Source organism: Chrysemys picta, chromosome 19 (assembly GCF_011386835.1).
Source record: "Chrysemys picta bellii isolate R12L10 chromosome 19, ASM1138683v2, whole genome shotgun sequence".
Lineage (NCBI taxonomy): Eukaryota > Metazoa > Chordata > Testudines > Emydidae > Chrysemys > Chrysemys picta.
The window spans coordinates 20,165,319-20,190,433 of record NC_088809.1 but is presented as its reverse complement, the minus strand read 5'-3'; the positions used below and the strand labels follow the sequence as shown (position 1 = coordinate 20,190,433).

The 25,115-nt window shown below is 50.8% G+C and overlaps 1 protein-coding gene across 15 annotated transcripts in view; it reads left to right on the top strand.

Annotated features, from left to right (window-relative positions):
* The window catches only part of AP2B1 (adaptor related protein complex 2 subunit beta 1), a 109,911-nt gene that overhangs the window by 76,312 nt on the left and 8,484 nt on the right, over positions 1-25,115 (top strand). For all 15 annotated transcript variants that reach the window (XM_065572983.1, XM_065572985.1, XM_065572982.1 and 12 more), the window contains 2 exons: positions 16,444-16,528; positions 17,403-17,489. In XM_065572983.1, the coding sequence (XP_065429055.1) occupies positions 16,444-16,528; positions 17,403-17,489 (172 nt within the window). The remainder of the gene's footprint in view (positions 1-16,443; positions 16,529-17,402; positions 17,490-25,115) is intronic.

Here is a 25,115-nt window from a genome sequence, read left to right as displayed (position 1 = left end):
TAGGAACATTTTCAAATTACTTACTCAGCCTTTCATTGGCCGCCTGACATTTGACTTGATCTCACCACTGCACAGCGCTGGCTAAATCCAGTGGTAGTTGCTAGGCTCTTCTACCAGTGCCCAAAGGTGCCAGGGCTGAGCTGGCCTTCAGAGGCCCCGGGTTGACTGCAGGCCAACGAAATGCAGACTTGTTCGGCTTCTATTTTTCTTTCCTAACCTTGGAGCAAGGTGTGGAACCCGAGTGGCAGTTGCATCTCCCCTGGAGATCGCTGGGGCAGTTGCTTTCTCAAGTCTCTGCCTCAGTGCACATGGGATAAAGTAGTGGTTCTGCAATGAGAGCATGCGGTGGTTTAAAAAAAAAAAATCCATTAATCCTATCCAAACTAGAGCCAGGTTTGGAATTATAAAAGCCATGCTGGAATGCCTGCTGGGATCTGTCCTGTACCAAAGCGAAGCCCCAGTCCTAATACACCCCCATTCAAGGGTAGTTCAGAAATCCCCTCAGTGTTGTAACTTCTGCATTATGCCGAGCAGCTTTGGGAGGAATTGCAAGTGTTGAAGTGTCCTGCCCCGATGTACAGGATACTTTGTGAGGTTTTTTTTATGTTCAAGACAACTGCAGCTGCTGAACCATGAAATGAGTAAAGGCTTCTAAAATTCAGCGCCTTCTGTCACTTGAAAATGATGAGCTGTGTGTGGGCTGTCTCTCACTAACCATCTTACCCAGAATTCGGGGCCAGTCCAGAGCCCATCTGCACTACAAAATCCACCGTCTTGTGGCCATCCTGGGTTGTCTTTTTCCTTGTGTGGGCAGAATAAAATATTATAACTGTGTTGGGGAGCCAAGCCTTAACCCTGGTCGAAATCTAGACTGTGTTTCTGACCACACGGGTAAGAATAAGCCATGTTATAACACTGTTTAGTCCACTGAGGGTGTTTAACAGCAAAGAATATATTCACCATTGGCTGTGTGGTAGTGCTTGTGAATGTTTAAAATAGTTTCCCATCAGAGTTACACCCAAATCTCATTTTACTGAGCTTTGCATCCATATTTGGCCTGGATTTAACGTTCAGAAGACGCATTTGATCTCTGCTGGAGGGGTAACCTGAAGTACAGTTTTAGCTAATACATTGCTGTCCCTTCTGGATTTCCATGCTGAATACAACTATGTTTGCCAGTTGTTCCACACAGTTCTGCACGGCACCGTAAAACTTGCTTCCTTTTAAAACTTGCAATCATGGTTGTGGCTGGCACAGTTTGCTCCTGTATAGACAAGGCTTTAAGGCTGCGTCTGTAATAGCAATTTCCCAAAAAATTTCCTAAGGAGCAAATGCTATTATAAAACAGCCTTGACATTCAATGCAGTCTTGTCTGATCTTGCTCTGAGAAGGTCTAGACCAGTGGTTCTCAGCCCATGGCCTGCATGCGGCCCACTTAGCACACAGCTGTGGCCCAGCTAAAGGCTACAGGCTCCCGGCTGCCACTCAACCCCGTGTGGTGGGGCTCGGGGTCCGGGTTCTGGCTGTCCCTCATGACGGGGCTCGGGGTCCAGGCAGCCGGCATCTGCCCAGCCCCACACTGCAAGGTCCTGGTGGGGTCTGGGGGTAGGGTCCTGGCTGCCCCTCCGTGCCGGGTCTGGGCAGCTGGGTGCTGCCCAGCCCCCCACAGCAGGGTCCAAGGTCGCTGCCCCAGGCCCAGCTCTCCACTCCTGGCCCCACTCTGTGGAGGGGTGTCTCGGCAGAGGGCACTGAGAATAGGGGTTTGGGCGGGGGATTAGGTGCGGGACAGTGGTTCTCAACCTGGGCCCAGCTAACACTTTGTGTAATAGGTTGAGAACCACTGGTCTAGACAATGCAGAGGTAGTAGTGCTGGTGTCTAGTCTAGCCTGGCAATCCCATAATGCTGCAGTAGGGAAGAGAATTTCAGAAAATTGCCAGGTCTGACTTGCTACTACATAGACCTAGAATCATAGCAGGTTAAAGTTGGAAGAGACCTCAGGAGGTCATCTAGTCCAACCCAGCTCAGCTGTCTGCTAAAGGCTACGGGCTCCCACTCTGGAGTTCTGCAGCTCTCTGTCCCAACAGTAACTGCCTGCACTGGATGATTTAATAAAAAACAAGCTAGAACGAATCACAAAGAGCCTTAATGTACCTACTTGTGCCTGGAGCATTGGGGTTCTCTGGGGATTTTACCATTCTGCATCGACAATGTGTTCCATTCCTTGGCATTACCTTCTATCAATCACCAGGACTTGTTCAGCGCAGCTGGTGAGCTAGCAGCCGAGCGCACGACTTCAGTATTTCAAAATGCCCTTAAAATTCTTCTCAATCGGCTGGCACACATTTGTAGTGATTGTGTTGCCAATTGCTGCATTTCTCCATGGCTAGCGATACTGGAAACAGAACTTCGACTCCTTGCAAAGCACTGTGAAATGAAGAACAAGTTTCCTCCAAACTGCGTTTGAAGAGTGTAGTGAAACCTTCTGCCGTTCAAGGGTCAAGTGAAGATGCAATTCTCTCCTTTGAAGGCGGCTAACCTAGGTAAGCCACTGGAGATCAGGAGACCTGGGTTTAGTTCCCAGTACTTCCTCTACAACCATGGACTAGTCACTTTGGGGATGCTTCCCTTTCTCCTGGGGATGTTGAAGATAATTTCATGAACATGTGAGGGGATCTGGTGCTGTGATGAAGGGGACCATACAAGTACATGAAGAGAGGAGGTGATGTGGGAAGGCATTGAGTGCTTACATAAGCAAGGAAACCACTTTAGCCTCAGCAAACAGATTGTTTTGGAAGGAGAGACGGAAAAAACAAATATAATCTCTTCCAAGCGACAAATTGACTGAGTGTTGAGCATGCGTTAGGTTAGTTCCATGGCGGGGGGTGGCAGGTTTAGGGAGTTGTTAACCCTTATCAGAGGGTGTGGGGAGACACTAAGACTCCCTCCTAGAAAGACATATGTGAAGGTAGAGGGCCTGACAAGGACATGGTGGAGGTTCCAGGCAGGGCTCTGTGAGCTTGCCAAATCTCACAAGCCAAGCAGGGCTGGACCTGGTTGGAGCTTGGCTGAGAAATCCAGGGAAACCCAGACACTACAGAAAGGGGTGATGACGATCCAGTAGGGGCTCTTCTCTGTGCTGGTCCTGACCCAGTTCCCCAGTACGTTGGGAGGCATTGTGCTGTTGGAGGGGAGTGTTTTCTGGATCAACCTTAGTCTTGTATCAAAAATATTGACTGCTTGTGGCACTTTTTGCAAGAGTTACGTGTTAGCTCCTGTCTTGGCCAAATTGCAGATGACGCCCGTGGTTTCATCTGGGTACTGTATTCTGCTCTTCCTGCCCTAAACCTGTCACATTCTACCCCAGAGCTGGCTATATTTTGGTGGTAGATTGAACTGTCCCTGTGTATCTGAAAAGGAAGGACCTTGGGGAAGAAAACTGGCAGGGCCCATCAGTAACGATGTGCTGCTTTCACTGAGAGCCTGCTCGGGGACAGTCTTCCAGTTCTTTAGCAGCACCGTGAATAATGCTAATTATGTGGATCCTTTCTTGAAGCCCTTTGTTTAGATGGGAACCGTTCCCCACTGTTTGATAGAAGGGAAACTGAGGCACAGAGGTGGGGATTTGCTCATGGTCACAATGGGGAGTCAATGGTAGCTGGGAATAGAACCGTAATTCTCCCAATACCTACCACAGATCAATGTATTGTTTTCACCACAATCCCGTATAATCTCCAACAATGGTGAGGCAAGCAAGTAAAAAGTGCTCCCTCTTGCACTGCGTTCCTCTGTTTTACCTTCGGACCCTGGCGAAAACCTGATCTTGCTGGGTCAGCTTTATTTCACGCCTTGGAGAGAGAGAGGTGCTTGATCCGTTTCCTTGCCTTGGCCTGTCTAGCTCCTTAAGGCGAGAGAGCCATATCCCACTGAGGAGAGGGAGAAATCCCCTGTGAAAGGTAGTTAGCACCCAGAGCACAAACTGGAGTCTGCAGCAGGGTCCCTCCGTTTGCCAGACCTGTCCTCATTGGCATGAGATTGCATCAAATGTGCTTTGGAAGTTACAATAGAGCCAGACACACATGAGAGCCTAACCTTCCTTCCACTAATTTACTGTTCCTGACCATTGACGCAAACAGCATTTCAGGAGCTGACAGCTGCAGCTAAGGGCATGTCATCCAGCCTGGGCGCTCCGGGCACTCCAGTCTGCTGCCTGAGCTCAGGATTGGTGCTTCTCGGGAGAGCACGCGGCAATCAGCGGCTGTCAAATCCTGTAGGATCCTGCGAACCGTACCCATCAAACAACATGAGGGGAAGCAGAGAGCATTCATGTGAGGTTTCTGGCTGCAGACATGGTCATGGAAATAAACCATGGCCTTGTGCTGGCAGAGATGATGTAGATCCTGGAAAAGAGAGTTCTCACCGTGATAACATCATAGCTGTAAGGCGCTCTGATGCAAACTCTGGGTATATCTACCCTGCAAGGGGGAGCGTGCTTTTCAGCGTGGGTAGCCAGACGCGTGCTAACACGTATCTGTCTACTCAGGCTGGGAAGCACAGTTCCAGCTGCAGGGAAGATGTATCCTACGACTGAGGTGCACGGTCCTGGTACTCCCAGGGTGTTTGTTCTTTGCTGAGCACATGGCATTCCAGGGCATGGCGAGTGCGTCCACACCCGTCTTTAGAGCTTCGTTTTAGTACTAATGTGGTTTGAGTTTGATTTCTTTTTTTAAGCAGTGCACGCTCACAATGGCTCAGAAATGAGTGTTACTCCCCCTAGAACAGCAGCTGCCAGCCGTCAGCGTTCTGATGTCTTCCTGCAGCGAAAGAGTTCAGACGCAGCAAAGCAAGCGAACGTGAATCCCAACAGTGTGGTTCTACAGAGGATGCTCTCTCCGCGACGGCTCGAGGTGCCAAAGGGGCAAAATTGAACAAGCTCTGAGCGGTTGGGTGCCTGGTGCAGGTTTTGCCCAGGTGAGACCTTTTCAGTGTTAGAGCATCACAGGAAAGCCTGTCTGAACAAATAAAACCTGTCCCCTTTGTTTTTGCAAAAGACTTTATCCTCTCTTGTTTGGCAGAATTCAAAGAGAAGAGTTTTTTCCCCTTCAAACCATTTTGCAGATGGAAAGCCAGCTTCAACCAGGGTGTACCAGGTGGTCTCCCTCTCAGAAGAGGTTGAGGCTGAAAGTGCTTGTACATTCTTAATTAATTACACACTGCATGCAGGCAAACTTCTCTGAAGGGTGAGCCCTATTTGGATCAGCAAGCTCCTGTGGAAAGTTGGTCTGGATGAGAGGGGTTATTGAAGATGAATGGAAATTCCTTCATAGTGTGTCAAGCAAAGTGCTGTTATACAAGGCTACAGGGAGGCAGCTGAACGGAGCAGGTTGTGAAGAATTTCTTGAGGTCGTTTGGGGAACTTCCTTTCAGCAGCGACTAGCCCACGGTCATCCTTGCTTGTAAAAGCACCATACCTGTCAGGGGAAAACTTAGATAACAGAGGAGTTAAGAGAACCTTTCGGAACAGAAGAGAGAATTATCCTGGCCCAGAATTGCCTCCAAGTTTTCTTGGAAGAGCTTGTAATAGTGTGCGTGATGGTATGTGTCAGGCAGCAATAGGGGCACAATGACAGGTCACTGGGCTGTGGTCTCTGGTCCGCAGAGCCTTGTTTTTAATAACCTCCCTCCTTTGTAGATAGCCCTGCTGTAGGTAGCAAGCTGTGGCTAACCCCTCTACGTGGTTTGTGCAACTGACACAGGATTGCATCAGATGCATCTAGAGCGGGGACCAGAGATCAGAAATCCTCCAGGCACTCTTGAGACCTGCTCCCGGTCAAAAGGTTTGCAGTGTTGTTGTGTTGTGGTGCACAGGCGAATGGGGAAGCTGTCCCGTTTGTGAGTAAATGCCCTGCTTGGGAAAGGTGCTGGGGTAACGTCTCCAGCAATGTAAAGTTCTCGCTCCATGGAATGGAGACAGCACAAACCCTTCCCCACTCCCAGTGTGTTCCTCTTAGGGCTAGCCTCTCTCTCAGGGATCAGAGAAGAGAGCAGTCCAGTCCGTTCCTGGGCCTCTCTCCGGTTTCTGTGCGGTGGACACTTGCCTGTGCTGAGACTGTCAGCCTCATCTCCTGCAAACTGTCATCAAAAGGCTCCAAACCAGCTGGCTGAAGCTCAGACAAAGTGACCTAGCACTCATGAGACTCCACATCACTGCTCCAGTCTCTTGAGCCACCCACAGCCTCGGTGGGAGGGTGAGAGAGAGAGAGATTTTTATTGGCTGTTGCGGGTCCAGGCTCTAACAGATTTTCCCTTGAAGCCCCGCCATACAGAAGGAAGTGCCTGATAATATGTAGGATAAACCTTGTAAAATAAACCAGGACTTATTGTGGCACCACTGGGAGCGTGAGCCCTAGCAGGATTACCCCTCGCTCACGTCAGCGCTGCTCCTGGTTTGCAAAGGCTGCTTGTGAAGGCTGATTGCAGAGGTTTTCATTAGAGATGCTGAATGGTTTTTTCCAGCGATGTCATCAGTGAACCCTGTGATGTAATTTGCTAGGCAGGACGGTGGGCTGCTTGCTGTGGTGTCAGGAGGAAATAGTGCTCCAATGCACTGCGCTGCATCAGAATCGGCTGGTTCGCTGTTCTTCGGCAGAGTTGAGAGGGAGGTCAACAGATACCTTTTTATAGCACTCTCGTAACTGCAGAAGCAAGATCAGCATATTAATTTGGTGTGTGCCTCTAGATCTGTGCCTGGAGGGAGAGGAAGCTTTTTCCCCGGCCCCTGTTATAAGCTGCTGCAGTTGTATAGCAACAACAATTAGCTACAAAAACTAACGAACCTCTGTTGCTGTAGAATAAACACGGCCGTTAATCATAGAAATCAGAACTAGGAAAGATCTCTTCGGTGGCGGAGTCCACCTCCCTGCCATGCAGCATTGCTCACTACAGTACGTCTTCCTAGTGCACCGTCAAGTCCAATTTAAAATGCCCCGAGCATTGGAGCGGTCCCTTTCCTCAGGAGATTAACATGCCGCTTAATAGATTTCACTGTCGTTTTCCCAGACATTTAGCCGAAATTTTTCCAGCTTCAGTTCAATCCCATTACTCCCTAGTTATACCCCATGTTACCCTCTGAATAGTTACATCTCCCTCCTGTCTGGCTACACTTTTCTTGTATCTATAGACACCTCTCTCCCTGCTCCCCCCCCACCCCCCGCATCATTTAGCCAAACCTCACACATTTAGCTTGGATAAGTCGTTCTTTCCAGTCTCCCAGTTAATTTGCACCTCTCTGAAAGCCACCTAGTTTGTTTAGATCTCTCTAAAGTGATGGCAAGAACTGAATGTAATACGCTCTGCTCGTTGGGGCCCTGGGTGCCTGGGACCCGTGTAACGAACGCGTGCTGAGGACCTGTGGGGTGGGCCGTCATTACGCGCGGCTCATGAGACGCCTAATGGTCTCGGACGCTATCCGCTGGTCCCGGGACATTTACATCGAGCACATCACCGGCCACCGCCAATACCAAGAGTGAGCCGGGGAGACCTCGTGCACCCACACACACCCCCTGCTGGACCCTATCCCCTGAGCCCTAAACCCACCAAACCTAGCTGAATCCCGCCACGTGAGGGTCACCCCATCCCCATTACCCAGCCCGCTTACTTATACCCATGACTGTCTCTACCTCCCGTATGGGTGATAGACCCTCACCGTTTATCGACTGTGTCCTGATCCCGCCCACCGGTTACCCACCCCTCATTGGGGACATTGCAGTATGTATATACTATGTGTGCTGCCCAGCCCCAAAACACCAACATACCCCCATACTCTGTATGTTACCCCCAATGACCAATAACTAACGCTTCAAATTTCTGTATCGTTTATTTCTTTTAAATATTCCCTCTGCCTCTCAGCCTTCAAACCTGCCAGCATGTGATGTCTGCAATCGGTGTATGACAACAGACCATAATGTGGAGCTATTTGTATTTATGGGTCATTTACAAGGTGTAATGGTTTTAACTAATCCCTGCTTTTAAAAGATCTTTTCTCACTGTGTGAATTAAATATACACCCTTTTTAAACAACAACAACAAAAAAGACGTGGAAAAAACAGGTTCTGTCACATGCAAATCTCATGTTTTTCTCTGCTCTCCGGGGACCCTCCCAACTGCTCCAAAATAATTTTCAGTTGTTCAGAACGCTGACCTCATTTCCTTAACGCTCTAGTTTGCATGTCTTCCAAACCAGCTGATTGGTGTGTTCAGATTTCCCATCACCCCCTCCTCTCCTTTATCAACAGCTATTTCTCCTGGTATTAGTTTTATTTCTAAATAGGCCCTACAGAACACATGGATATTTTATTCTGCAGACAAAACACAGAGGTCTTTAATTTTGCATCTGTGGATTAATCTGGTTCACCACTGGCTACGAATCCTCTGACTGGTCACCTAACTGAAATCCAAACGCAGTGGGTGAACCATTAATCTGATTTCCTCAGGATCTTCAGGGAGTGAGGTGCTCAATTCCTATTGACATTCAAGGGTCTTTACATATCCCAGCTACAGCCCATAACAAGATGTTATACATTTTCCGGTCAATACTGTCTATCCAATGCCTGGGTTAGGATTCACCTATTCCAAGGAATTGTGGTTATCTGCCAAACTCTGTTCCAGCGACATTGCGTGGTGTGGGTAGAGAGCGGGAGAGGGAGAAATAAAAGGCCAGAGCCAGACTCCTGACCTCAGTTATGACCATACGTTTTCCTGGACCTCTGGTTTGCCCCTACTATTGCCATACGCCTCATCAAGAAGAAAATTCAAGTGCAGTCACTCTCCTGGTGAGCAAAGAGCAGTCAGTCCTACGTAGAATGGCTTCTTCTTCTTCGAGTGCTTGCTCATATCCATTCCATTAGGTGTGTGCGCGCCGCGTGCACGATCGTCGGAAGATTTTTACCCTAGCAACACCGGCGGGTCGGCTGTGGAGCCCCCTAGAGTGGCGCCTTCATGGCGCTGAATATATACCCCAGCCGACCCGGCGCCCCCTCAGTTCCTTCTTACCGCCCCTGACGGTCGTTGGAACTGTGGAGCGCTGCTTAGCTGTTCTCCACTTTCCCTAGCTTTTCTTGTTGTATCATAGTTGTAGTTATAGTTATAGTCTTAGAGTTTGTTGTAAGTTAGTTAAGTAGTTGTAAAGTTGTTCTAAATAGTCCAGGGGGTTAAGGGGGTCGTCTCCCCCCTTTCTCCCCCGGCTGCGGGGCCGGGCTCATGCCCAACGCTCCCGGCTTCAAGCTGTGCGCCTCCTGCGCTAAACCTATGCCCACGAGCGACCCGCACGAATCTTGTCTGAAGTGCCTGGGAGAGTCACACCAGACAGACAAGTGTAAAATCTGTAAGGCCTTTCGTCCGAGAACGAAGAAGGAGCGGGACTTTCGGCTCAGGCAACTTCTGATGGAGGCGGCTCTTAGCCCGGACGCTCCTTCCACGAGCAAGGCCCCGGCACCTAGCACCTCGGTGCGCAGTGCCCCGGCGGCACCGGCTGCGACGACCACGCGAGTGGCGTCAGACAAGCCTCCCCGGCACCGGACCTCGTCGGCACCGCAGACACAGCAAGTGCCTCGGCGCCGGTCCTTATCCCCAGGGCATAAAAAAGCCCATAAGACGGGGACATCAGTGCCGAAGACGCCAGCTCCCCCAGTGTCGGGGGTAGAGCCGCGTCCACCGGTGGAGCAACGGAAACAGTTGCCTCCGGCACCGTCGACTCCGGCGCCGAGGCCGTTGAGTCCGGTGCAAATAGCGTCTCCCCCCAGGCCGGCGGTGATACAGTGCCTCCCGTCGACTCCAGAGACCTTCGCGGCGGCGAGAGACTTAATAGCTCTCACGGAGCCGGCACCGCCTCAGCCACCGGCACCGACTGCACCGTTGACTCGCCCGGTCCAGTCGAGGGGGAAACCTGCTTTGATGCGCCCACCGAAGCAGGTCCCCACGCCGCTCGCAGTCCCGGCGCCGAATATCGTCTCGGCACCGGTCGTACTCGCGGCCAAGATCTACTTCGCGGCACCGCTCCACGTCTCGGCACCGCTATGATCGTCGGCACCGATCAACGTCGAGACGTAGTTCTCGGCACCGCTACGGTCGGCGCTCGACGTCGAGGGGTCGCTCCCGGCACCGGGCATACTCCAGGTCCTCGTCGAGGTCCAGATCCGACTCCCGGCACCGACGAGGTCATCGGCACCGGTCGCGGTCCCGGCACCGATCGCCGGCACCGCGCGGAGATAGATCATCTCCGGACCGGCACCGTGCGGCACCGCAGCCCACCGGGATGGTTTCATCTCTCTCGGCACCGCCATGGCCGTCTAGATCGGTGTCTCGCTCCTCGGAGGACTTGTCGAGATCGGCATACCCCCCTCAAGGGCGCGCCGATGAACAAAATTTCGGCCACTGGCAGGAGATGGCAGAGGACCAATCTCATGGACCATCTCACTGGTCGTTTTGGACCCCGTGGGCATACCACCAAGAACAAGGGGCTCCAATACCATCGACCTCTCGCTCGGGTCACTCGGTTAGAAGGGCCCCAGAATCCACCATCTCTCGGCCTCCGCCAGGAGGCATGGAGGCTTCGGTGTCCACGCCACCCGACACCAGGGACCCAAGTGCAGGTGATGCCCCGGCCCAAGAGCAAGGGGATCAGGACCCCCCCTTGGATCCGGTACCACCGGAGGCATCCTCTTCCTCCTCTCCGGACGAGGCAGTGGCGGGCACTTCATGTACGGGTCCCCCTCCGATAGATCTTCGGGCTCACCAGGATCTCCTGCGTAGGATGGCCCGTAATATGGACCTGCAGGCGGAGGAGATAGTGGAGGTGCACGACCCGATCGTGAACATCCTTGGAGCAGATGCCCCATCGAGGGTGGCGTTACCTCTGATCCGCACGATCCAATCGAATGCGGATACGATATGGCAAACTCCTGCCTCCATTCCACCCACAGCGAGAGGGGTGGAAAGAAAATACTTTGTCCCCTCTAAGGACTATGGGTACTTGTACACCCACCCCCAACCGTGCTCACTGGTGGTGGAATCAGTGAATGCACGAGAGCGCCACGGCCAGCAGGCTGCAGCGCCTAAATCAAAAGAGGCTAAGCGGCTCGACCTGTTTGGCCGTAAGGTCTACTCAGCCGGAGGGCTACAACTGAGAGCGGCGAACCAACAGGCGTTACTGAGCCGCTACAATTTCAACTCCTGGAACTCTATGGGGAAGTTTAAGGAGTTGATTCCCCAAGAGTCCAGGGAAGAGTTTGGAGCCATGGTAGAGGAGGGCAAGAAGGTGGCTCGGACCTCCTTGCAGGCCTCCTTGGACATTGCAGACTCAGCGGCGAGGACCCTGGCTTCGGGCATCGCTATGCGCAGGATCTCCTGGCTTCAGGTTTCGGGTTTGCCTCCGGAGCTGCAGCAAACCCTACAAGATCTGCCTTTTGAGGGGCATGGATTGTTCTCGGATAAGACGGACTCCCGCCTGCAGAGCCTCAAGGACTCGAGAACAATCATGCGCTCCCTGGGGATGCATGTTGTGGGCCCCCAGCGCAGGCCATTTAGGCCGCAACCTCAGCGCTTCTACCCCCCCCCGCCTCGTCAGAGACAAGACTCGGCCCGGAGGCGAGGGCGAGGTGGTAGAAGAAGGTGGACCGGCCCTCAACCCGGCCAGAACCAGGGGCCACCTCGACCACCTTCAGGCCCCAGGCAGAACTTTTGAAGGTGCGGTCGAGGACGGCGCCCCAGTCATCCCCCAGGATCCAGCCCCCTCCTTTCGGGATCGCCTCTCCCACTTCCACCGTGCTTGGTCCCTTATAACTTCGGACCGTTGGGTCCTCCGCACGGTGGAGAGGGGATACGCTATCCAGTTTTCTTCTATCCCCCCCTCCTCCCCCCCTTCCCCGTCCCTCTTCAGGGACCCTTCTCACGAGCAACTTCTTATACAGGAAGTTTCTACGCTCCTCGCTATGGGGGCCATAGAGGAGGTTCCAGTGGAATTAAGGGGCAGGGGATTCTACTCCCGTTATTTCCTCATCCCCAAGTCCAAAGGAGGTCTGCGACCCATCTTGGACTTGCGCGGACTCAACAAATTCGTAGTAAAGTTGAAGTTCCGCATGGTCTCTCTGGGGGCCATTATCCCTTCCCTCGATCCTGGAGACTGGTTTGCCGCCCTCGACATGAAAGACGCATACTTTCACATCGCAATTTACCCGCCTCACAGACGCTTCCTGCGATTCCTAGTAAGCAAAGTGCACTATCAATTTGCAGTCCTTCCCTTCGGCCTATCCTCGGCCCCAAGAGTGTTCACGAAATGTATGGCTGTTGTGGCAGCGTACCTTCGTCGGCAAGGGATACAGGTGTTCCCGTACCTAGACGACTGGCTGGTACGCGGTCGTACCAAGGAACAAGTTCGCGCTCACGTCCACATAATAGTGCGCACATTCAACAAGTTGGGTATCCTACTCAACAAGGACAAATCCACTCTAGAACCTACCCAGAGAATAGAATTCATCGGTGCGGTTCTAGACTCCAGACGCGCACAAGCCGTCCTGCCAGACAATCGCTTTTGCACCATCACGAGCCTCATCCAGGGACTCAAGGCCTTCCCAACTACCACGGTGAGGTCGTGCCTTACCCTCCTGGGTCACATGGCTTCATGCACGTACGTAACCAGGCATGCCAGACTTCGGCTTCGCCCACTCCAGACCTGGGTGTCATCAATATACCGCCCACATCGGGACAGCCTGAATATGGTGGTCACAATCCCGAACTCGGTCCTGACCTCCCTCACATGGTGGCTAGATCACAATGTGGTTTGCGAGGGGATGCCGTTTCACGCCCCACAACCCTCTCTGCACCTGGTCACAGACGCTTCATCTCTGGGTTGGGGCGCCCATCTCAACGAGCACCATACCCAGGGCCTGTGGACTGCACCTCAGCTAGCCCTACACATCAATGTTCGGGAACTGATGGCGGTGCGCCTGGCGTGCCAGGCATTTCTCAATCTCCTACGTGGCCGCTGTGTGTTAGTTCTCACCGACAACACCACGGCCATGTTTTACATCAACAAGCAAGGAGGAGCACGTTCGTCAATTCTATGCCAAGAGGCCATTCGCCTGTGGGACTTCTGCATCGCCCACTCAATCCATCTCACGGCATCGTTCCTCCCTGGAGTCCAGAACACTCTGGCGGACCGGCTCAGCAGGTCCTTTCAAACGCACGAGTGGTCTATCCGTCCGGACATTATACATTCCGTCTTCCAGAAGTGGGGGTTTCCCCACATAGACCTGTTTGCATCTCGAGACAACAGGAAGTGCCACGTGTTCTGCTCCCTGCAAGGTCGAGCTCCGGGCTCCCTCTCGGATGCGTTTCTCCTTCCCTGGAAAGACCACCTGTTTTATGCCTTCCCTCCGTTTCCTCTGGTCCACAAGGTACTGCTCAAATTGCGCAGAGACCAGGCACAGGTAATTCTGATCGCTCCAGCGTGGCCGAGACAACATTGGTACACCACGCTGTTGGAACTCTCGGTTCGGACACCGATCCCGCTTCCGTTGTATCCGGATCTCATCACGCAGAACCACGGCCGGCTGCGTCACCCCGACCTGCAATCACTCCACCTCACGGCGTGGCTGCTCCATGGTTCACCCAGGCAGAGCAACAGTGTTCTCACTCTGTCCAACAGATTCTGCTGAGCAGTAGGAAGCCCTCAACACGGACCACATACTTGGCCAAGTGGAAGCGGTTCTCCTGTTGGTGCGAACAGCGAGCCACGTCCCCGTTGCACGCACCTATCCCTCTCATTTTGGAATATCTCCTCTCCCTAAAACAGCAAGGGTTGGCGATATCTTCAATTAGAGTTCACCTGGCCGCTATATCGGCCTTCCATCCAGGGGAACTCGCGTCCTCGGTATTCTCTAACCCGATGGTCGTTAGATTCCTCAAGGGCTTAGACCGGATGTACCCACAACAACGTCACCCCGTTCCGACGTGGGACCTCAACCTGGTTCTCTCCAAGCTCACAGGTCCTCCATTCGAGCCACTGGCCACCTGTTCACTTCTGTACCTGTCCTGGAAGACAGCCTTCCTCGTAGCCATCACCTCAGCAAGGCGCGTTTCTGAACTCAGGGCGCTTACATCCGAGCCCCCTTACACAGTTTTCCACAAGGATAAAGTGCAGCTTCGTCCACATCCTGCCTTTCTCCCTAAGGTGGTTTCTCCATTTCATATCAACCAGGATATATTTCTCCCGGTTTTTCACCCTAAACCACATGCTACTCGCCAGGATCAACGTTTGCATTCCCTGGACGTGCGAAGGGCCCTGGCCTTCTATATTGACCGCACAAAGCACTTTAGAAAGACGACGCAACTCTTCGTTGCAGTGGCCGACCGAATGAAAGGCTCACCGGTCTCCTCACAACGCCTATCCTCCTGGATTACGTCTTGCATCCGGACTTGCTACGACCTGGCAGGTGTCTCAGTACCACACCTCACCGCTCACTCCACGAGAGCCCAAGCTTCCTCGACGGCTTTCCTGGCGCAAGTTCCGATCCAGGACATTTGTAGAGCTGCGGTTTGGTCGTCAGTCCACACGTTTACAGCTCACTATGCACTAGTGCAGCAGTCCAGGGACGATGCTGCCTTCGGATCAGCAGTTTTGCACACAGCAATGTCTCACTCCGACCCCACCGCCTAAGTTGGGCTTGGGAGTCACCTAATGGAATGGATATGAGCAAGCACTCGAAGAAGAAAAGACGGTTACTCACCGTTGTAACTGTTGTTCTTCGAGATGTGTTGCTCATATCCATTCCAAACCCGCCCTCCGTCCCCACTGTCGGAGTAGCCGGCAAGAAGGAACTGAGGGGGCGCCGGGTCGGCTGGGGTATATATTCAGCGCCATGAAGGCGCCACTCTAGGGGGCTCCACAGCCGACCCGCCGGTGTTGCTAGGGTAAAAATCTTCCGACGATCGTGCACGCGGCGCGCACACACCTAATGGAATGGATATGAGCAACACATCTCGAAGAACAACAGTTACAACGGTGAGTAACCGTCTTTTGTAGTGCTAAGAGGCAATTGTGTGCATCTCTTCCGCTGTGGGAGTTTAAGGGGGCTGTTGGCGATTAAACGTTTCACCCATTGATTGCCCTCCCCCAGTTGCTATAACGCAGACCCTGTTCCTTCCAGTTCAGTGCAGAGCTGTCGGCTCAGCCAGCCACCGCCATGGTGACATTCACACAGCTTTCCCCAGGGTAAAGCCACTAAACACCAAGGAATTCAGGCGTTGCTGCAAACGGGTGTTAAATGTCCCCTTACCCTGGAGTAATCTGCACTGTTGGTCTTGTGTGTGTGTGTGTGTGTGTGTGAGAAGCACAGGAGGTGTCAAGGGTTAAAAGGCGAGGCAGCTGGAAGTGCGGTAGATGTGGGTAGTGAGGCGAGAGTGGGGGATCTGGGTTGTGTTCCCGATCCCGGCACTGACGTGCTGTGTGACCTCCGGCAAGTCACTTAGCCATTGGGCTTCAGTGTCCCCATTTGCAAAATGCAGCCTTGTGAGGCACGCTGAGGTAATCTGACGAACGCGGCAATATACGTGCTAAGCAGCGTTAGCAAGGTGTTGCCGAGACACGTCCGAGTGCAGTGTAAAAGGGAGTGTCCAGAGTTAGTGGCTGACCGAATATGAACCGGCAAATGGAGCCTGTGCCCAAACCCCACCTCCATGCTGCAACAAAGAAATTACATTCGATGCAGGAGAAAGGGAGAGGGGACGTTGGAGACAGGAGACCAGCTTCAGGCTGTGGAGTATTCAGAGCGTGGCTAGACTGAGAAAAGAGAAACCAAGGAATCTGTGTGGAGGGGAGTGGCGGGGAGGGGAGGACAGGGAGGTGGAAAGGGGAGTGTGAGCCTAGCTAGGGGGAGGCCGGCTGAGATCGTAGAACACACAGGTTGGGTGGGGAAAGGGCCAGGTTACAAATAGGAGGGAGGGGACATACATGGAAGGGTAAAAAGCCCATCTGTGGACTGGGGCGTGAAATGACAGAGTGCCTGCATGCAGCCAGAATAGATTAGCATTGTGGGGGGAGTGATGGGAAATGAGGGCGGAATAAGAAATGAGCGTGAGGCCGCTGGCGGTGAGCCCACAGCGGCTGGCACAGTGAAGTGCCCACGGGAGGGGAGTGAGACCTGATGAAGGAGCAGGCTGGGTGCGCTCCTTGTCTGTAACTGCGGAGAGATGTTCTTTCAGGCTCAGCAGTATCTCTCCACATACCCCAGTGTGCACAGCTGGCCTTCGCCTCCAGGCAGGGCCGTTAAAGATCACCACCCCTAGAAAGGCACGAACCCCCGAGGACGATGGCTTGGAGACTCCTGTCCCTGTCCATCCCCAGCAGGCTACAGAAAATGCCCTAATTCTCCTGTTTCTTTTCCTGCCAGGTGGCTGTGAAAAACAGCATCGACGTCTTCTACTTCAGCTGCCTTATTCCTCTCAATGTGCTTTTTGTGGAGGACGGCAAAATGGGTGAGTACTGTTTGGTCAGCGTCCCTCTGCTCTTTGGGCAGGCAGAGTACAACATCCTGACAAAGCACAGCTTGATGCAAGTCCCTCCGTAGCAGGGTTGTGAGTTCAGTCCTTGAGGGGGCCATTTAGGGATCGAGGGCAAAAATCTGTCTGGGGATTGGTCCTGCTTTGAGCAGGGAGTTGGACTAGATGACCTCCTGAGGTCCCTTCCAACAACCCTGATATTCTGGGAGGGAGGGATAGCTCAGTGGTTTGAGCATTGGCCTGCTAAACCCAGGGTTGTGAGTTCAATCCTTGAGGGGGCCATTTAGGGAACTGAGGTAAAAAACTGTCTGGGGATTGGTCCTGCTTTGAGCAGGGGGTTGGACTAGATGACCTCCTGAGGTCCCTTCCAACCCAGATATTCTTAAAAAAAACCCTTCTTCACATTCTCTCCTGTTCAATAGCCTGCTTTTACATCAAAGGCGGAGAAGATTCTTGGAAAACAGAATCATGACTGGCTTCTACGTTTGGCCTTTTTGCTGATGGGAAAGGGAAATCCTGCATGATGTGGTTCTTGTATTTGGGGTCTCTTCCTAACAAACCCCACCTGCCCTTACTCGTGAAAGTCTGCTGCAGCAAAGACATGGGGAACAGATCCACATGGTCTTCAAGACTTTGCTGTTTTCAGTCAAACTAGACTGGACAAACTGCTAGCCAATGTGTTGTAGGGAAAACTCTTGAACTAGACCCCGAGGGATGGACTAGATGGGACCAGGCAGGTCTCTTCTATCTCTGCAGCATGTCCTTCTGCAGTGACTCTTGGGACCAGCAATGTGGGTAGTTCAGAGAACCAGGAGGGCGGGACACTGACCATTGTCTTTCCTGTATGTAGAACGCCAGGTCTTCCTTGCCACGTGGAAGGATATTCCAAATGAAAACGAGCTTCAGTTCCAGATTAAAGAGTGTCACTTGAATGCTGGTGAGTAACTTGGTTCTGGACCGCAGCGAGCCCTCATGTAATGCACAGGAGTGACAGAGACTCAGTAGAGCTTTTCTGGTCATTAGCATTGTGTATCAACAATGCTGACAAATCAGGATTGCAGGTACAGGCTGAGCAGTTCCAAATTCTAGCCCCAAGGATAAACTTTGAGCTGAATTCCATAAAAGGAGGTTCCCCAGTGAATGTCTCTGAAAACAGTTCCCTCCCTAGGATTTCACCCGTTCCCTTTTTCCTTCCGTTACAGTTCTTACATTCTCCCTTTCCTGTTTATTTGCCTTCCTTGTCATGGTGTCTCTGAGCAGTGAGATTTGATTTCAAATCCTTCCTGCTAGTCACTGTGGTTTGTACCTAACCCACATCACAGAAATGTCATATTGGTTCCAAGTTGTTGTCTTTCACTGGGATCCCGGAGGCTTGTTACCTGTAGGGGCAGCTATGGCTGAGTGGGTTGAGAACAAGACTAGGAGTGAGGGAATGTGGGAGGTAGAGGTGCCACTAACTTGCTGTGCCACCTTGGATGAGTCACTTGTCCCTCCTGTGTCTGTTTCCCCATCTGCAAGAAGTGGCTGAGTGGTTAGAGCACTGGACTGGGACTCAGAAGACCTGAGTTCTGTTCCCCGCTGCATGACTTTGGACAGATTACTTCAGTTTCCCCATCTGTACAAAGGAATGATGATACTGAGCTCCTTTGTAAAGTGCTCCGAGCTCTCCTGATGAAAAGCCCTACAGGAGAGCTTTTTGCCACCGAACGATGAGGGAGTACATGGCTGGTAGAGCTGCATTGTTCCCGTTTGAGAGACCTGGATGGGAACCAAGTGCTTGTAACTAAAGCTAGTATGTTTTACAGAGAGGTGTGTCCCTCCTGATGACAAACTCCTGGTACTTTCTCTCCCGCCTGCCATCACGCAGGGATAACACTCCTCTCACTTCAGTCACAGGCAGATACCACCGCCTGCCCTTGTAGCCCTGATTTTTTTTCTATTTTGGACCACAAAAGATGTGACGCAAATAGCAGCCGTTGGACCTTATGACTTGATTCTGTTCCTGGGATTCTGGCGAGGGCAGCCTCTCAGCCACTCCCTTCGTTCCAGCCTCTCAAACGGCACACGGACATTTCCACCTCATTGGAAATTCTGCCCTGTAATCCATCACACCCTTCTCCTTCCACCGTCATCCATTAGCCACCCTGTCTGTCGCGCTCCGCGGCACAGAAGGAAGGTTTCGTTCTTGTGATGGACAATTTGTCAGGTTTTTAAAATCCTGCCCCTCTCCCCTTGGGCCTAGATTCTAAATGTTAAGTCTCAGCAGGTGGCTTTATTTCTGACGAGACTTCCAGAAACTAGTTTTTACCCTCTATCAACCATAGCTGCAGTGGATCTGTCTGCCTGGGAGGAATACGTAGTTTAATTCCTGGTTACTTGACGTACATCAACGGGACGTCAGGTCCATTTTGCGGTCATCACACTGGCCAATGCTAAGGACTCTGTAATGCCTCTAATTGTAGGATTATTCTACTGGCAAGGTTTCTGCTTGACCCTTGGTTGCAATTAGCCTATGCACTGCAGTGCCTTCTCCACTTTACCCACCTGTTCCCCTTTGCCGAGAGTCATTAAAGGTTGCAGAGTAATTGGCAGCATTCCCTGTTCGGCTGCTTTACCAGCCATGTGCCAGACCTTGTGCCTGGGCTTGCTTAGAATTGTAATGAAGCCCAGCTCTCAGCGGAGGGGCACGCAGGAGCACTCCAGTCCCGTTCGATTTCTGCGCGGTTGCACTCCATGTGAGTAATAACATTGCTCTATTGCAGAGTTATCTGCAGCCATCACCAGGGCTCAGAGAGAGGAAGCTCCTGTCAGTCTTTTAGCGAGAGCTTTGGAAGCGGTGCCTGTTTGAGTGTGATCCATCGCTAGGGAGGCTACAGAGTGTGCAGTATCTGCCAGCCTCCTATGCGTGTTTAAGGAGGAAAATGGGTCATGTCTGATCAACAGCCTTCAAATGCTTTTATCAGCTGACGCCTCAGTTCTCGTCTTCGGAGCCGATGCCTCGTCCCTGCTGCAATTACAGGAGCCATTTTCTGCCCTGACCACCTGGATCGTAGAGCCAAGCAGGCTGAGAGCTAGTGGGTGCGGAAGGCTGAGAGCTTGGCGTGGAATAACAGGTGTTAGGCTGTGGCTACCCCGGTGCAGACTTGATGCACGTGCAGCACGATTTGTACCCTTGCAATTTCAAACTGGTGCAAACCACACGGCGCTGGTGTAAATCTTGTCTACGCTAAGGGTTTGCACTGGTGGTCCTGGCTAAAAACCTAGTGTAGACCAGGCCTTACTGTAGGCTACCTCTGGCCATCATCCTATCTTCCCTCTGAGGTTAGTGAATTGCAATGCTGAAGTCGGTGTGTACTTGCCCTGGGGGTGTGGATTAAACAATCTACCTCCGTTATCGTGGCCTTTTTCTCGAAGAGACCCCAGCAGCAGATTAAAGCTTTCATTGTAAATTTCAGCTCTCCCATGTTCGTTATGAGGCATCTGAACAGTGCAGCTGTGTAACTTTCATACCCTTGGCACAGACGGGGACAGACCTGCTCTAGGGACCTGGGCCTAGCTTTCAGCTGTGCCAGGGCAGCAGTTGCCATGAACAAAGCTTGTGAATTTCAGTGCCTGTTGACTATGAGTCAAAATGTGCTGCGATGCTGCTCTTCAGCACAGATCACTGCTTCCCACAGCTGCTCGTTTTCGATAGGTGTCCATGTAAATCGATACGAATCCCACGAGACCCACTTAAATAGCTAATTCCTGAATCCACACTGTGGTGTGATCTCTTCCAGGTTTTAACGACCACATTCATTCTCCAGTCTAGCTGATTTCCGGTTCAACAACATGAATTGAGCTGTGAGCTAAAAATACCTCCATTTCCCAGCTGATCTGCCATAATCACAGCGGAACCGGTTATTTAAATAGAGCAGCAGAGCTATAGCAGGCATTTGACAGATGGAGCGAACACACCGACAATTGTGCATAGGCCCCTGAGGAGCTGAGGCGGGGGCTGATCAAAACAGTCTTCCCTCCATCCGTGCGCGCTGCCTGGCGTTCTGTCTCCTCGCCGTGAAGACCCTTCACTTCCATCTTTGTGAATGTTTAAATCTTACAAACGCCAGTACAGCACCTAGAGAGGGAGACAGATGATACCAGAAGCCCTGCCATCCAGCTGAGTGAGGAATGCTGATTTCTGTAAGGGGATATTTAAATTACAAATACATCTCTTTACAGCAGAGATCGGTTTTTTACTGAGTCAGGGATGCCGCTTGCTAATTTCTTGTCTGGCTCTGTGCTCTACAGTGCTGTACATCTAGGATTGTGTGTCTGTCACTGGGCAGCAGTCAGATTTCAAAGCACCTTTAGCCTAATAACTGGTTATTTATCCTTTCCTTTAAATAAAAGGCAGATCGAAACACAAACATAAAGACATTTCAAATGTTACTGAATCTGTGGGCAAAATGTACTGGAAGGAGCAATCCTACGCGTGTCTCCCCCGGATGGACTAGATGTGACTTTGTCCCTTGAATCTCCAATTTTTAAAGGTGGTTAGGTGAGGCTGCAGTCAGCGCTTCAACACCTCACGGGTCTAGGAGCCTATGCCTCATTTTCAAAAAGCGATTTAGGCTCCTAAATCAGTTAGGCGTTGCAATGCTGAGTGCAGCAACATCTACATACTTTTTAAAATCTGGGCCTATGCCCGCAATCCCACAAGTGACTACAATGCCCTCATGAGTCCCATTGCAATCAGTGGGTCTTGCTGCAGTGGCTTGCAGATTTGGGCCAGTGTGTGAATACATAGACTCATCTACTATTTAAGAACAGGAGTACTTGTGGCACCTTAGAGACTAACAAATTTATTAGAGCATAAGCTTTCGTGGACTCGTTGCATCCGAAGAAGTGGGCTGTAGTCCACGAAAGCTTATGCTCTAATAAATTTGTTAGTCTCTAAGGTGCCACGAGTACTCCTGTTCTTCTTACGGATACAGACTAACACGGCTGCTACTCTGAAACCTACTATTTAAGGTATACCTATGGGCGCATTTTATATTTTAAATACATTCAGGTTCTGCTCATGTATCTGAGGCCATAGGGAAACAGTTATGATATTTTAGCGGAGAAACCATGTGATCATGTAATTAAAGATTGTCGTCATGGATATACACAAAGGGTCAGAGTTAAGATTAAAGGTACAACCTCCATTTTCTCATATCCTGGCTTTTATGCTAATTTAAGACTTTGGTACCTTGATTATTCTGCTCACGTGAAAAGGCAGGGAAAATCCAGTTAAAAAGCGAGAAGAGCTTAAAAAACTGAGACCTCCAGAGCAGTGAGGGGCAAAGTTTAGAAACTCCACTGGCATAGAAAGATTTCAATACAGAGTCCTGTTCTGCACTGAAATTCTTACTCATGAGATGTCGGAGCTGCCATCTGGATATGCTATTAAACAGGTTCATAGCTCCCAACATCAGTCAGCGTTCCTGCCGTGCGTGTGCGATACCAAATTCATAAATGTATTTAGCTTGGGTAATTTTTTGCAAAATGCACATTCTCCTCCCCTACCTAATGCATGTTAAAATACAATTTTCCTTTTTCACACTAGAATTTCTTAAAACATGTTAGTTAAAAGATGTTAATAGATTTTTAAGGCCAAAAGGGGCTATATATTATCATCTAGTCCGACTGCCAGCATATTTTAGCTAATACATTTTAAAAGCGCACCTTGTACCCTAGTCCAGACAAGCCCTTCAAATAAAACAAGAGCCGTATTGTCTGTCGGTGTGTCACAGAATCATAAAAATGTAGGGGTGGAAGAGGTTATTTAGTCCATCCCCCAGTGCTGAGGCAGGACCAAGGAAACCTAGACCATCCCTGGCAGGTGTGTGTCCAACCTGTTCTTAAAACCCTTCCACGATGGGAATTCCGTGTGTGTGTGTGTGTGTGTGTGTGTGTACATGCACACATACAATTAAAGAATAATGCCAGTCTGGCTGTATGTAATCTCGCTGTCATTCTGTTGAGCAGTTCTGATAACCTTATTTGCCCTGCTGCTTTATCAGTGTCACCAGAACCCTGGGATGGAATGACAGTCCCATTATTTTCAGTCCAGTGTGTTTTTATTAATATCTTAGTACGTTTCTATTATTTTCCCATACAATCCATGCCTTTTGTTTGCTGCTCTTCGCCCGACCCTTGACATACAAATGAAACCGTTCACTGGTTTGCACTTTAATACTTGGGCCTAATCTAAAGAATGCTTTTGATCTCTTAGTCACCGTAGTTCTGTGCTTTGTATGTAATGTACTGGGAAGAAAATAAGATTGTTCCTTTTGTCTAAAAGTGGCTTTCCAAGTCCTCTCCAGCCCCATTGCTGCCGAGAGATGGTTTGAATACAGTGAAGCTAATCCTGCCACCAGAGTTGGTGTGATAAATCTGTTCAAAGAACAAGATGGGACAGATTTTCAAAAGATTTCAGCACCCCGGGCTTCCATTGGCACACCGAAATGAAACAACCCGATTTCCATTGGGGAGGAGCTGGGCATTCAGCATATTGAAACTATGGCCCTAGTTCTCCGTATGCGGGACGAAATACAGCCGCCCTTCTAACGGAGGGGAACCTTCCTCATGGGCAGGATCTTTACAGCACAAATAGGTCCATGTTCCGTAACTGGTCTTAGCTCCTTTTGCCGGTTGTGGGCGACACTTGTACACGTTGGCTGAGGACTTGAGGGGATTGGACGGTGCGTGGGACATGGGGCCAGATTTTCCAAGGTGGTTAGGCACCTAAAAATGTAGATGGGCACTTAGTAGAATCTACAGAAACAGGTTAGGTGTCTGACTCCCATAGGCATTTTGTACACCGTGCTAGGCTCCCATCTGATCTTTAGGTACCTAAATACCCTTGACAGTCTGTCTCAGGGCACTTTTCGCCTCAAGCTCTGATTTCAGTGGCAGCCCAGATTGGTATGGACGGTAGTTACCGTCTGCCTGCTCAGTGGTCTCTCTGATGGATTGGTGGGTCTCAGTCCACTTCCCGGAGGACAGACGTCCACATTATAAATGAACTCCCCACCACCACCACCTGTCCAACTGGGGCTTTTGCTGGCACTCGGAGCAGAGGCGCCAGTTATTGAATGGGTATGGAAACCCTCTCCCCCCCCCCAACCTTAAAGGTGGGCTCCTCCATGTCAGAGTTAAACCCCGTGAGCAGTGGGAAGTTTGCACTGCTGCCTTGTTCCATGGCCAAATAGGATTTAGCCGCCAAGACTGCTCGCCAGTCCGACACCTCCAGCAGCACGGAACTCAGCCACATCTGTAAAGAGGGCCATTTGCGATCTCTTGGCCAATCCAGAATGTCTCGACTGAAATGATGCAGAATCTTCTGTCTCCGTAAAGATGCACAAGTAGAGACCCTGATTAGCTAAGAGATTCCAGGATTGTTGTTAATATCTTAACCCATCCTGGCTTTCTAAAGTAGAAAGAGACTTTCATGCTGGAGCAAACTCAGAAACGAGCGTGCATGCCCTTTTCTGGCATTTCCCGGCATTCCCACTATGAGGTTGCTTGTGCTTTAAGCATTGTCTCCTTCACAGCCCAGCTTCTCCTTGATCATGCAGCGGAAGTCAAAGCCCTGTGCTTCTGACATCAGTTGGAAACGACTGTGATTTTTCCCGATGGGATCAGGCAAGGTTTGCAGATGCCCCTTCTGCTTGAACCCATCTCTTCACTGGCTACACCGACTCTGTCAGATGTCGCTAGAAGCACAGGGAGGCATTTGAGGGGCGCGCGACTGCAGACGAAATAATTTAGGTTTTGTTTGCTGATTTCCACTGTTCACTGCTGACTGGTACTGAGGGCTCTGAACTCCAAAAAAAGGCCCATCTCAATAAGTAGGTGGCAAAGCTTCATATATGTGATCCTGTATCCGGGACCTAGTTAGATGTGATTAGCAATCTGGTTCAGTGTGTGTGAATTCCCTGTGTTACAAAATGCACAGTTCACATATTTTTGAGCATGATATATTCATCTTATTTTCCCTTTATAAAATTAGGCCCTGATTCTGCAAAGACTTATGCATGTGCTTAACTTTACACAAGCAAGTGGTCTATAGAGGCCATTGCAACTGCTTGCAATGTAAGGCAAGTCTTTGCAGGATGGAGGCCTTAATTAGCAATTGGCATCTCATCCCTTCCTCCTTCCCGGCCCCCAATCCGACAACGGTAATTTTTCATTAAAAAGTATGGGCAGAAGTATGCACGGCATGCGAAAGGTGGATGGCTGTGTCTGTTACGTATTTGAGAGCTTTCCCCAGAAGGAAAACTCCTTCTGTCATACCTTTTTAATCTAAAAATTCAATTAAAAATAACCCTGTCTGTATGGAAGACAAACGTGTTTTAAAAAAAACAACCCCTCACAAAATCCTATTTGAAGTTGCATATTGCGAACAGATGCAGCTTATCCTGCGCTGCTAAAGGAACCATACGTTCTTCAGATTGGTTTGCACTGTCATCGGGTCCTGTAGGTGCAGAGAAGGGAGTCTGCGCGCTGTCAGCATAGCCTTTTTACAAGCTTCTGC